This window comes from Chiloscyllium plagiosum, unplaced genomic scaffold, assembly GCF_037043375.1.
Source record: "Chiloscyllium plagiosum isolate Xiang-an unplaced genomic scaffold, Cpla_swu_hap1 HiC_scaffold_1, whole genome shotgun sequence".
NCBI lineage: Eukaryota > Metazoa > Chordata > Chondrichthyes > Orectolobiformes > Hemiscylliidae > Chiloscyllium > Chiloscyllium plagiosum.
The window spans coordinates 5,137,674-5,152,670 of record NW_028270139.1 but is presented as its reverse complement, the minus strand read 5'-3'; the positions used below and the strand labels follow the sequence as shown (position 1 = coordinate 5,152,670).

General features: G+C 39.6%; 1 protein-coding gene across 1 annotated transcript in view; it reads right to left on the bottom strand.

The window, feature by feature from the left end:
- The window catches only part of lrba (LPS-responsive vesicle trafficking, beach and anchor containing), an 897,133-nt gene that overhangs the window by 270,956 nt on the left and 611,180 nt on the right, over positions 1 to 14,997 (bottom strand). The window contains exon 43 of the mRNA XM_043699616.2: positions 11,755 to 11,867. Within this exon, the coding sequence (XP_043555551.2) occupies positions 11,755 to 11,867 (113 nt within the window). The remainder of the gene's footprint in view (positions 1 to 11,754; positions 11,868 to 14,997) is intronic.

The window sequence follows — 14,997 nt, the reverse complement described above, 5'->3', positions numbered from 1 at the left end:
AGGAAACTGGACCACCTGGAAGAAACCCACGCAGACACGGGGAGAACCTGCAAACTCCGCATAGACAGTTGACAGAGGCTAGAATCGAACCTCGGTCTCTGAGGCTGTGAGGAATGAAGGCTGTTTTTTTCACTTTATTGTTTCCCCTTTTGCTTCAACAAAGTGCAGTGCTTTATGCCCAGCTTGCCTGGGTAAAAGCACATGCAACTCCAATCTATATTTCAGTTTCCTTAACATTCTATCAGGAGGATGATATACTTCCTCCTAAATTTTAACCACATAATACCCTAAGTAGAACTATTAGCAGCCTTCTTTTCTGTATGCCATTTCAATCAAGAAATCAGACTTTACATTCAACACAGACCAAAACAGTACAGTAAACATACTAACTTGTTGCAAGTAATCTCCAGACACTTCAAATCATCTTATCAAACAACACACCCATAGCATTAGTTGGACAGATTCATCTAATGAACCGTACATGTGCGTTTGAATCATTCCATGAAATTTTGTTCCTGCCCTGGGGGCAATTTTGCAATTTAGTGGGAGATCATTGAACTATATATAGATCATGAGTGCTCCAGTTCAATGCTTTTAACGCCTTAGTATTCTATTATGTGGCTTTTTAATTTATCATCTTATCCTGCTTATGTATATTGCTGTTTATGAAAAAATATAATACTCAATTAACTTAATTGCTTACAAAGATAAGCAGAGAGAAGTTACTGGAAATTCCTGGAGGAAGAAACATTTATGGCTCTAGGAGATTCTAGGGGATATGATCAATGACCCTGAGGAAAATGGCTGACATACTGAATGATTATTTTGTTTCAGTTTTCACAGCAGGAAAGGAGAATAATTTGCTAGAAGTCAAGGTCTAAATAAAATTAGTTTAAGTAAATCATCAATTAACGGAATTGAAGATTGATAAATCCCCAGAACCTGATGGTTTCCATCCATGGGTGTTAATGGAAGCAGGGGATCACATTGCTGATACCTTAACCACAATCGTTCAGAGTTCTCTGGAATCAGGAATTGCACTACTGGATTGGAAATTTGCTCATGCCACTCTACTATTTTAAGAAAAGTGACAGAAGGAAACTAGGGAATTATAAACCAGTTAGTCGAACATCTGTGATGGGGAAATTATTGGAGTCCATAATCAAGAAGAGTAATTGATCATCTTGAAAATTTTTAGTTAATCAGGGAGAATCAACATGGATTCAAGAAGAGTAGGTGATGCCTTAGAAACCTCAGTTTTTCTGAAGAGGTGGGAAAGGTAAGCAAATGCATATAATTTATATGGGCTTCCAGAAAGTTTTTGATACAGTCCCAGACAAGAGACTGGGAGCTAAAGGAGCTGAGGACAAATTCGTGACAGGAATAGGAAATTGACTGAATGGCAAGAGAGAGAGTGTGGAATAATGGATAAGTACACAGACTGACAGGATGTGACTATTGGTGCCCTGTAGGAATCTGTGCTGGGCTCTCAATTATTCACAATATACATTAACAATTGGATAACGGCATAAAAATTCAAATATCCAAATTTGCTGATGACACCAAACTGGATGACTTTATAGACAGTGTTGATGGCAGAATTAAGTTATGATATAATATTGATAGATTAAGCGAATGGGCAAAGCTGTGTGAAATGAATTTTAATATAACCAAGTGTGAGATGATCTGTTTTGGAATGATAAAGGATACATCAGAGTATGTTTTTTTCGAAGCCACAAAGTTAAATACAGTGGATATCAATGAGATTTGGTTCAGGTGTGTACCTCTTTAAAATGCTCAAGGCGGCTAATGGAATGCTAGTCTTCATGTTATTATCATTAAATACTAGATAGGTTCAATGAAGCAATGAAAGGCTAAGAAATAGCACATATATAATTTAGCAATAGAGTGAATTAAAACCAATCATTCTGTCACAAAACCCATAGCATTCAATAAAAAGAGTAAAGTATGAAATAAATGTTCACTTAGGGGTAAGAGGGCTAAATGATGGATACTTGCCAGGCCTGCAACCTCAAAGAGGAAATGTTGACTCTGTATTATTTTCCACACAGCATATTAGTAGCTGCTGCCAATTTAGAAACCTATTTCACGAAGAGTTAAAACAAGGCTGGAGGATTTGCCTAACTGAAATAAGTGAAGGAACTCCAGGCAAAACATTCACTGTGGAAGATGGTGTTGAGAAAGGAAAAAAAACACAGAAGTAAAACACTTGAAAACCACAATATAATTTGAATTGTTTCCAGAAGAAACAGATGTCTACTTAAAAAAAGACAAGTGACATTATCTAATTAGGGTTTTTTTTAATTATCTGGAAGTTCGAAAGCTTTGTTTCATTGTTTGTTTTGTAATTTTTTTTATCTTTAGCCACTGAGGCAGCTAAAATTATTTTTAAATATAAATCTTTATGTGTTACCCTCTCAGCATAAAGTGGAAGTTTGAATGTTTCTTCAAACAGTTACTGGTCTCTACGGAGACTGTAAAATCACATTTAGGCATCTCACATTCCAAAGGTAATTCAAGCATGCAATTTTGTGATCTTGTTTTATATAATAATACAAACATGAATATTCCCAACAGAAATGAAATAGCAAGATAGATCACTGGATAATTGTATGATTATCTAAATAATTACCCATTACAGGTCATCAAGAGGTATTAGTACGATTATTGATCATATGGTATCATTGCCCCTCTCTTTTACAAAAGCAAAAGTTGCACACTTTTACTAGTAATTGTTACAATATACTATGAGTAATATTGGAGGTGTTAACATTTGGATGAGACAATAAACTGACATCAAGTCTGCCCTCATTTTGATTACTTGAAAAATTGTGACTTTTCCTTAGCCAAAAGCTTCTCCTTAGCTTTGGCCTTAGCCAAAATTCATCCATCAATTGATATTACTAAAAAACATTGTTTGTGAGACATTGCTCTGCACAATTTAGTGTTACATGTTTCTTCAACGAGTATGTTTCACAAGTAATCCAACAGCTATGACACACTTTGGGACGTCCTAATTTGTTGAAAGGCAGTACAAAAATTGAATTATTTTTCTTATATTTTTACAAACCCTTTACATTTTAAGAGCCCAATCTTCAAGACTGAAAGAATAGTTACTAATTCTGGAAGATTAATCTTAAAGCATAGTTTGACAGTAAAAAGGAATAATTCTTAATAGTGTTCAAGTTTGTGACAAACAGATTAACAATGGTTTGTTAAGACTGAGAAGTCTTAGATAAATCCCCAGGACCTGATCAAGTGTATCCCAGGACAGTATGGGAAGTTAGAGAAGAACTTACAGGCACCTAGCAGAGATATCTGTATCATTGACAACCATGGTTGAGGTGCCAGAAAATTGGAGGGTGGTTAATGTTGTGCCATTTAAGGAAGGCTGCAAGGAAATGCGAGGTATCCACAGATCAGTGAGCCTAATGTCTAATGGTGGGTAGGTTATTGGAAGGGATTAGGAGATACAGGATCTACATGCATTTGGAAAGAGAAGGGCTGATTAAGGACAGTCAGCATGGCGTCATGTCTCACAAATTTGATTAAGGTTTTTGAAGAGGTGACTAAGAAGATAGATGAAAGCAGAGCAGTAGGTGTTGCCTACATGGACTTTATCAATGCCTTCAACAAGGTTCTGTGTGATAGTCTGGTTAGTAGGTTATATCACATGAGATACAGGGAGAGATAGCCAAATGGATTCAAAATTGGCTTGGCAGTACAAGTGGTGGTAGAGGATTGTTCAGACTGCAGGCCTGTGACCAGTGATGTCCCACAAGGATTGATTAGATTAGATTACTTACAGTGTGGAAACAGGCCCTTCGGCCCAACAAGCCCACACCGACCCTCCGAAGAACAACCTAACACTTCGGGCAATTTAGCATGGCCAATTCACCTAACCTGCACATTATTGGGCTGTGGGAGGAAATCGGAGCACCCGGAGTAAACCCACGCAGACACAGTCGCCTGAGGTGGGAATTGAACCCGAGTCTCTGGCGCTGTGAGGCAGCAGTGCTAACCGCTGTGCCACCGTGCCGCCCTGAATTGGTGCTGAATCCACTGTAGTTCATCATCTATGTAAATGATTTGGATGAGAATATAGGAGGCATGGTTAGTAAGTTTGTAGATTACACCAAAATTGTCAGTGAAGAAGATTATCCAAGTGTACAATGGGATCTTGATTAACTGGGCCAGTGGGCTGAGGAATGGCAGAGTTTAATGCAGATAAATGTGAGGTATTGCACTTTTGTAAGACAAACCAGGGCAGGACTTACACAGTTAATGATAGGGCCCTGGGGAGTGTTGTTGAACAGAGAGATCTAGGAGTGCAGGTACATAGTTCCTTGAAAGTGACATCACAAGGTGGTGAAGACGACATTTGGCACACTTGCCTTCATTGGTCAGAGCACTGAGCACAGGAGTTGGGATATCATATTACAGCTGTATAAGACATTGGTAAAGCCACATTTCGAGTGCTGCGTACAATTTTGGTCACCCTGCATGAGGAAGGATGTTATTAAACTGGAAAGGATGCAAAAAAGATTGACAAGGATGTTACCAACTGGAAGATTTGAGTTATAAGGGGAGGTTGGATCAGCTGGGACTTTCTTCCCCTGGAGTGTAGGAGGCTGATGGATGACCTTAAAGAGGTTTATAAAATCACAAGGTGCACTAGTAAAATGAATAGTCAAGGTCTTTTCCTCGGTCAGGGGAGTCCAAAACTAGAGGGCATAGGTTTAAGGTGAAAGGGAAAGACTTAAAAGGGACCGAAGGGGCAACGTTTTCCACACAGAGGGTGGTGTGTTTATGTAATTAGCTGCCAGATATTTAGACGGGTGCAATGAAGGGAAAAATTTAGAGGGAAATTGGTGAAATACAGGTAAATTAGGAAATCTGGTTAGCATGGACCTGTTGGGCCGAAGGGTCTGTTTATGTGCTGTATGACTCAAAGTCTTAGATTATTTTGTTAATCAGAATTTTTTAACTAAATACTATGGGTTTATTTATATAAATATGCGTGACTTGGAAATCTCTTGTGAATAAAGTATTCTAAAAGCTATGCCGTGGCTTATAAGACCAAAATACATAGAAGCAAAAGTAGATCTGCTTTGCCACTCAATTAACATATGGCTGATCTGACAATCCGCAACTCCACTTTCCTGCTTTTTTCCACACACTATGTATTCAGTGGCTGAAGCCTAAATGTAACAACAGTTTTCCCACTGTCATAATACAACCTATTTACTAAAGTAATGAATCACATGGCTTATAACAAAGGTTGTGGCCTTGAATTTGTAGGTAGAGATGAACAACTGGTGTCACCATTCATTGTGCTTAGACTAGCCTACAAATGTTTTGTGGGCTTGTGCATTTAACCTTGTGGTTATCAGAAATCAAAAACAACAATGTCTTGTAGATGGGATCTAGGACCTGTGTGAATAGGGCAATCAAAGATGTCTACTTAATCAATCAGACTACAGAACTACTGCTGAAAACAGCAGAGTCTGAACCAGAAAGTCCCAGTTACAATATTTAATAAAACATCATGTATGTACAGAAACTGATATAGAGAAGTAAATATATGAATAAGATACGAAGGAAAAAAAATATTTTTTTTTACAAATCCTTGATTGCATGTAATATCTGAAGCAAAGATACCTGACACTTGGAAAAAAAAGCAAGCTGTATGCCAGGGAGGTTAGTTGACAGGAATTAAGATGTTAAGGTTGTGTCATTTTAAAAAATCATTTACACTTAAATAAACAATTTTTTATTGAGCAACTACCACAATATCCTATATTTGAATGGTAAATCTCTTGCCAAAGTACTGTTAACAGAAAGGATTCTGGAAGAGCAAGGAAACCTTGACAGTAGATTACCCTATTCAACTGTGCCTGTGCAGACAATGTTAAATTTCTGTTTGCTTTACTCCTTGACAATAGAATGCACAGAAAGCCTTTCTGTCATTCCTATTTGAAAATCTGGGCCATATATTTTAAAGAAAACAAAAAATACAGAGCCTCACAGATATAATTGTAATATCTTTTATTAACTAGCTAAGATCAAAGCAGTCAGTTTTTGTCGTTCCCTAAAATCTCAGGTATGGTACATTATTTTCGTGCTTCCCCCTGAGTTGCATTTCTACTGTTCACTTAAAATGCACTGTTACACTTTGAAATTCCTATTTTCACTAATAAATGTGATTAGAAGCACTTCATGTGTTACTATGCATTTGTGGTTCATGCTTAAACAATCAATGACACCACATCACGAGGGACAGCTCTCATAGAACCCATTGTTCTGAATCCTCTTGGTGATTTCAGTTTCCATATTCTTAGAATCCCTACAGTGTGGAAGCAGGCTATTCAGCCTATTGAGTCCACACTGACCTTCTGAAGAGCATCCCATCCAGGCCAAGCCCTCATACCCTATCACTGTAACATTGCATTTCCCATGGCTAATCTACCTAGCCTGCAGATCTTTGGAGTGTGGGAGGAAACCACAGCGCCCAGAGGAAACCCACGTAAACACAAGGAGAATGTGCAAACTCCAGACAGATAGCTGCCTGATAGTGGAATCGAACCCGGTCCCTCGTGCTGTGAGGAAGCAGTGCAAACCAGAGCTACCAACCACTGAAACTTTACATGCGCTTCTACATGATGGTATGAGTGAAGCAGAATGCCTCAATCTAAATATTCAAGCTGATTCAAACAATCACAGATTTAATACTATTTTGCCTAAAGGAGCAGGGCAGGAACTACACTTCCTGAACCTTTAACTTTTGGGGCACAGCAGAGCTCAAACTCAACCCTGAAAAGTAGAAACTAGCCTTGAAGGGGTAACAGTACAACTCACCTTAAATTTCCTTTTATTTTGGTTGATTTACATTACTTTATAGCTCTGTGCAAAACAAGAGGAAGAGATAAAGCAACTGAAAGATAAGTCTCCAGGGCCGGACCAAATATATCCAAGGTTATTATGGGAAGCGAGGAATGCGATTGCTCCACCTCTGGCAATGACCTTTGCATCCTCACCTTCCACGGGGTCGTACCAGACGATTGGAGGGAGGAAAATGTTGTTTCTCTTTCAAGAAAGTGAATAGGGAAATCCCTGGGAATTGCAGACCAGTCAGTCTTATATCTATGGTAAGAAGGGTACTGGAAATGATTCTGAGAGATGGGATTTCTGACTATTTGGGAAAAACATAGTTTGATTAAAGATAGTCAGCATGGCTTTGAGAGGGGCAGGTCATGCTTCACAAGCTTATTGAGTTCTTTGAGGATAACGAGACAGGGTGACGACGGTCGAGCAGTGGATGTGGTGTATATGGATCACAGTAAGTCATTTCATAAGGTTCCAAACGGTAGGCTCATTCAAAACGTTAGGAGGTATGGGATGCAGCGACATTTGGCTGTCTGGATAGAAAACTGGTTAGCCAAAAGACAACAGCGAGTGGTAGTGGAGGGGAAGTATTCTGCCTGTAAGTCGGTGACCAGTGTTGTCCTGATGGATCTATTCTTGGGCCTCTGCTCTTTGTAATTTTTATAAATGACTTGGATGAAGAAGTAGAAGGGTGTTAGTAAGTTTGTCGGTGAATCAAAGTCAGTGGTGTTGTAGATATAGTGGTGTTGTTAACAGCTGTTGCAAGCTACAACAAGACATTGACAGGATGCAGAGCTGGGCTGAAAAGTGGCAGATGGAGTTCAACCTGGATAAATGCAAAGTGATTAATTTTGGAAGATCAAATTTGAATGCTGAATACATGGTTAAAGACAGGATTCTTGGCAGTGTGGAGGATCTTGGGGTCCATGTACATAGATACCTCAAAGTTGCCACCTGAATTGATAGGGTTGCTAAGAAGGCATATGGTGTTTTGACTTTCATTAACAGAGGGATTGAGATTAAGAGCCATGAAGTTTCGCTACAGCTCTATAGAACCCTGGTTAGACCACACTTGGAATATTGTGTCCAGTTCAGGTCACCTCGTTATTGAAAGGATGTAGATACTTGGAAAGGGTGCAGAGGAGATTTACCAGGATGCTGCCTGGATTGGAGGGCTTGTCTTATGAAGAGAGGTTGAGTGAGCTCGGATTTTTCACACTGGACAGAAGGAGGAACAGGGGTGACTTGATAGATGTGTACAAGGTAATGAGAGGCATAGAGAGAGTAGACAGCCAGAGACTTATCCTCGTGGCAGAAATGACTGTCATGAGGGGACACAATTTTATGATGATTGGAGGAAGGTATAGGGGAGATGTCAGAGGTAGGTTCTTTATGCAGAAAGTGGTGGGCACTTGGAATGCACTGCTAGTGGGGGTAGTAGAGTCAGAGACATTAGGGACATTTAAGTGACTGCTGGACAAGCACATGGACAGCAGTAAATTGAGGGGTGCGTAGGTTGGATTGATCTTAGATTAAGATAAATGTTAGGGACAACATCATGGGCCGAAGGGCCTGTATTGTGCTGTACTGTTCTATGTTCTATGTAAATCAATAATCAGTAGTAATTAAGTTCCTTTAAGATATCTTGGGGGTCATGAACTCTATTCACTAGCCCCACCCCACCCGCATAAATACTTAAGATGCTTCAGTACAATAACAATATGGTTTGCACACACATGCCTGAAAAACCCAAAATAAACATAACCTTGTCATTACTGCCTCATTAGTGACCTCATAAAAATCAGTACGAAGTAGAAATTATCAGAAATGTCATCAGACAATATTAACCGACCAATAATATGAACTCTGCCAGAATTTCCTGACTCCAGACCTTAGCACAGATCCTGATTAAACCACAGGCACGAGAACTGAATGCAAAAGAGTGGGGAGTAGCCTCCCTCATCAACTAACCAGATACATCACTAAGTTTGAAGTCAACAGGAAGAAAAGGGAAATCCATTGACTGAAAGAAATTCCTGAAGAAGGGCGTATGCCCGAAACATCGATTCTCCTGTTCCTTTGATGCTGCCTGACGTGCTGCGCTTTTCCAGCAACACATTTTTTAAATCCATTGACTGAAGTCAATTTCCATGCAATACAAGAGGACTGACCATCAGAAATCATACATCACAGTTCCAAGACATCCCTTCAGGAGTCTGTCGAGGAAGCATCCTTATGTCAACTATTTTCAGCTGCTTCATTAATGAATTTTTGCTGATGATTGCATAATAATCAGCGCTATTTGTAACTCCTCAGATACTGAAGCAGTTACATACCCAAATGTAGCAACACCCAGGCAATATCCACCCATAGGCGGATATATAGGGCAAACAGTACTTGCATCCCACAAGCATCAGATGATGAACACCTCCAACAAGAGAGAATCTAATCATCATCCTTTGACATTCAATGGCATTAGCATTTCTGAATCACCCACACAACACATCCTGGGGCTTGATTGGCACCACATCCACAAACATTAATTCACCCCATCACCCTATGCATTGTAGCAGCAATGTGTGCCATCTACAAGAAATTTACCAAGGCTCCTTACAGCATTTTTCAAACCCATGACCATGAATATCTATAAGCACAACAGCAGCTGATACATGTGAACACCATAACCTGCAAGTTCCCCTCCAAACAACTTACCATTCTGATGATCTTTATAATCCTTACAGAATCCAAGAACTTTCACCTCATGATAATTCTTTCATTCCTCTAATTCAAAAATGCCTCTCAGTGTCCAAACATCTTTGCACTGCATTCTCAGTGCACTGTGATCTCATAACCATACAGAGTTCTTCCAGATCCTGAGATCTATGTCTCCAATACTCCCAAGATACCAAAGACTCTCATGCTTCCAGATTCCAGAACCAGCCCTGGTATTCTTAATGCTCTTGAAGTTGAAGAGCATTGGGAAGAAATCTAAGTAAAACTATGATTCGGAGATGCCGGTGTTGGACTCGGGTGTACAAAGTTAAAAATCACACAACACCAGGTTATAGTCCAACAGGTTTAATTGGAAGCACACTAGCTTTTGGAGTGACGCTCCTTCATCACCTGAGCATTAGGTTGTCTCTCACAAGTCCTCTTATTGGTATTCCTAGATCTAAGGGTGCTAATATACCAGTAATTAAGGTCCACAAGAATACAACAGTGCATAACATTCCTGCACTTATAAAACTTCTGACAATGTTAAAATCATGAGCAAACTGTTACATTATCAAAATGAATACAAACCAAAAGAATGTTATATAGTAGAGTATGCAGAAAATATTAGACTGCTGGTAAAGAAACATATTGTAGAATATGTTAATAGCATAAATATTTGTGTTACAAAAATACAACATTGAAGAATGTAGACAATTGAACATAAAACTGCAAAGAACATTTCTTCCTCACTGTTCTCCTCTCAACATATACAGATCAGGTGGAGGAGAGAAAGCATCACAAAAATGATATATAATTGTCAACAGAAATTCTGAATCTAGATAAAATGCCACTTTGAACTTGCGCCTTAGGTGGGTTAATCTTTCAATTTAAAAAAAGGGGATGACAACATTGTTGACAAGGCTAACATTTGTACTCATTCCTGATTATCCTTGAGAAAGCAGTGCTCAGCTGCCTTCTTGAACCACTGCAGTCCATCTGATGTAGGTACACTGATAGTGCTGTTAGGAATGGAGTTTGACCCAGCAACAGTAAAGGATTGAGATATAGGTACAAGTCAAACGAACTTGCAAGCGATGCTGTTTCCTTTAGCTTGCTACTGTGTGTTGTCAGAACTACATTCATCCAGGCAAGCATAGAATATACCATCACACTTCTGACCTGTGCTTCTTAGATAGTTGATAGGCCTTGGGAGACAGCAGGTGAGCTGCTTGCTGCAAAATTCCAAGTCTCTGATCTACTCTTGTAACTACAATATTTACAAAACTGAACAAGTATAGCTTCTGGTCAATGATAACCCCTTGGCTGTCAATGGTTGGCAATACCGTGGTAGCAATGAAACTGAATGTCCAAGTGTAATGTTAGATTCTTTCTTGTTCGAGATGGTTACTTCCTGGCATTTGTGGGTTACTTGGCTACTTGCTCCTCCTTTTTCACCATACATTTGGATTTAAATATTGCCATTTTGACCTAAACTGCACTTAATTCTGGAGTTTACCTTTCTTTTAATGTTCTCAGAATTTGAAAAATAAAGTTGTGTTAGCATTCTGTTTGACTAGCAGAGAAAATCCTCTGCAGCTAACGCATGATTCAAATATCACTACCACCATCAAAAAGAGAATAAAAAACTGAGGTTGAGGAAGGGAGCAGGAAGGATAGAGGAGGCAGTGAGAATGGAGCAAGAAAGGGTGGCAACTGAAAGAAGGTTGAGCACTGCAATTTGGTGGGATTGAAGAGAATACAGTCAGGGAGAAAAGTTGAAGTTGATGCACATGGAGGTCCTGAAATTTCTAAATTAACAAGTATATTTAAGAATCAGACATGGAACTTGCAAAATTAAGTTTCAGCTATCTCACTAATGTGAACTTCGGCTTAAAAGCAAACAGCAATTTAACAAACAAAAGCATTGACACATCAATTGGATTCCGTGGTCAGAACGACAAGTTTACAGAGATGTGTAACACCATTAAAGAGGAGATGGGATGACACAAGAAAAGTATTGGCAAAAAGGTTGTGGTAAGTTTTTGAAATTAGGAAATCAAATGACAGAAAGTATGTGCACTTACGTGATTTTAATATATTAATAAAATACGCAATAGATTTAAGATAAAATACCTTGGACAAATCTCTGAAGTTGCTTGGCAGCGTCAGGTCCAACTCTTCTGATTCATAATTAGTTATCACCCAAGGAAAAACTGGATACTGATTCAAATCATTGTAAGTCCGACCTTAATGACAAAAAAAACATTTGATTCAACAGGCAGACAAATCTGGACAGTATTGTTTCAAGGCAGTAAAATAACATGATACCAACTTTAAATAGATGAAAACACTCTCATATACCTTAAACAATGCTAGTTAGAAAGCATATGATATTCAACGTGCAATTTGCATCAGCTGAATGTACTGGAGGCTAGTTCTCTAAAGTTACTCAAGGCTCAGTTAGAGATCTGATAGGCGAGCGAATCGAGCTTTATAGACAGCGACAGGAAAGTAGGGACGAGAGCAGAATTTGACCAGTCCTGATCTTACTGAATGATGGAACAGGTTTAGAGGATGAAGTGGTATCACTACTGCTTTCTTAACAATTCTCAGCTAGTGGATGAAAAAAGACAGCAAATGGATTCACTACTGTACTTATCAACACAGGAAAATTGTTAGTCAACTCAGGATGAGCAAGTGTTTTGGATACATTTTGCATATACTTTGTAAACAACCTGTATTGAGTCGTACAGGAGAAAGTGAGGACTGCAGATGCTAGAGATCAGAGCTGAAAATGTGGTGCTGGAAAAGCCCAGCAGGTCAGGCAGCATCCAAGGAACAGGAGAATCGACGTTTCGGGCATGAGCCCTTCTTCTTGAGTCGTACAGCATGGGAAAAGGCCCTCAGCCCAAACCAACCATGCTGAGCAGGTTTCCTAAACTGATAATAGTCCTGTTTGCCTTTTTTTGGCCCATATCCTTCTAAACCTTTCCTATCTGCCTACCTGTCCAAATGTCTTTTAAATATATCCAACCTCCCCTTATAACTCAAACCTTCCAGTCTCAGTATCAGCCTTGTAAATCTTTTTTGCACCCTTTCCAGTTTAATAACTTCCTTCCTATGGCAGTGAGACCAGAATTGTATGCAGTACTCCAAATGTGGCCTTACTAATGCCTTGTGCAGCTGTAATACGACGTTCTGTACTCAACCCTCTGACCAATAAGGAGAGAATGTGAGGATGCAGATGCTGGAGAGTCAGTTGAAACGTATGGCGTTGGAAAGGAGCAGCAGGTCCAGCGCCATCTCAGACATTCCTGATGAAGGGTTTATGCCCGAAACATAGACTCTTCTGCTCCTTGGATGCTGCCTGACCTGCTGTGCTTTTTCAGCACCACACTTTTTGCCATTGACCAACAAAAAAGTGTGCCTTCTTCACCATCCGGTGTATCCATGACATCACTTCCAAGGAACAATGTATGCACACTATTGGTTTCTCTGTTCGACTGCACTCCCCAGGGCCCTACCATTAACTGCCAAAGTCCTGCCCTAGTTTGTTGTACAAAATTGCAACACCTCACATTTAACTGCATTAAACTTTATCTGCCATTCCTCAACCCACTGACCGAGTTGATTAAGACCCTGTTGCACTCCTAGATAACCTTTTTCATGTCCACTCTAGCACAAATTTTGGTGTTATCTGCAAACTTCCTAACCATGCCTACCATATTCCCCTCCAAATCGTTTATATAAATGATAAACGACAAGTGACCCGGTACCAATTCTTACGACACATGGCTGGCCACAGGCATCCAGTCTGAACAACAATCCTATGTCACCACCCGATGTCGTCTACCCAACAAATTTTATATCAATTGGCTCTCCCTGGATCTCATATAAACTAATCTTACTAACCAGTCTATCACGTGGAACTTTGTCGAAAACCATGTCATAGTCCATGTAGACAATATCTACTGCTCTGCCTTCATTTATCATCTTGGTCACCTCTTAAAAACCAAAATCAATTACATTTGTGAGACACGATTTCCCATTCATGAAGCTGTGCTAACTATCCCTAATCAATCCTTGCCTTTCCAAATGCATGTAGATTCCATCTCTCAGAAAACCTTCCAACAGCTTACCTACCACTAACATTAGGCACACCAGTCTGTAGCTCATTGGCTTTTCCTTTCTTAAATAGTGGCCACACATTAGCCACACTCCAGTCTTCCAGTACTTTGCCTGTGTTTATAGATGATACAAATATCTCCGCTAGGGGCCCTGCAATTTCTTCCCGAGCTTCCTACAATGTCCTGAGTTCACTTGAATAGGTCCCAGGGATTCATCTACTTTTATGCATTGTAAGACCACCAACATGTCCTCTTCTGTAATGGGAAATCTTTTCAAGACTTCACTATTTATTTCCCCGAGTTCTTCAGCTTCCATGCCTTTCCCTACGGTAAATACTGACAAGAAATATTCATTTAAGATCTCACCCATCTCCGGTGGTTCCACACATAGGTGGTCTTGATCTTTAGGGGGTCTTACTCTCTCACCAGTTACTCGTTGCCCTTAAAATACTTGTAGAATCTCGTTGGATTGTCCCTTACCTTACCTGTCAAAACTATTTCGTGTCCTCTTTTTGCCCATCTGATTTCCCTCTTAAGTATAATCATACACCCCTTATACTCCTCAATGGATTCACATGATCCCAGCTCTCTACACCTTACATATACCTTTTTCTTGACCAGAGCCTCAACATCCCTAATCATTCAGTGTTCCCTATTCCTGCCAGCCTTATTTTTCTTGCTAAAAGGAATATGCTGACCCTGAACTCTCATTATTTCACTTTTGAAAATCTTCCACTTTCCAAATATCCATTTACCTGTGAATAGCCTCCCCAAATCAAATTTTGAAAATTCCTGTATAAAACCTTGCCCCAATTTAGAATTTTAACTTGTGGAGTGACTTTCCCTTTTCCATAACTGTGTTAAAACCAACAGAATATGGTCACTAGTCCCAAAGTACTCCCCCACTAACACCTCAGTCACTGCCCTGCATACTCCTCAAAGTTAAAAATCACATGACACCAGGTTATAGTGCAACAAGTTTATTTGGAAGTACAAGCTTTCAGAGCACTGCTCCTTCGTTACGTAGCTAGTGGAGCAGGGTCATAGGATACAGAATTTATAGCAAAAGATCATAGTGTCATACACTGATGCGATATATTGAACAAACCTAGGTTGCTGTTAAGTCTTTCACCTTTTAGAATTGGTTGCAGGTTTCGATTCATTAATATGTAAATCCCAGAACTTCTTTCAAGCAAGACTTGTCAGAGTGTCGACATGGATACCACCATTACACGTGGGAACACCGCCC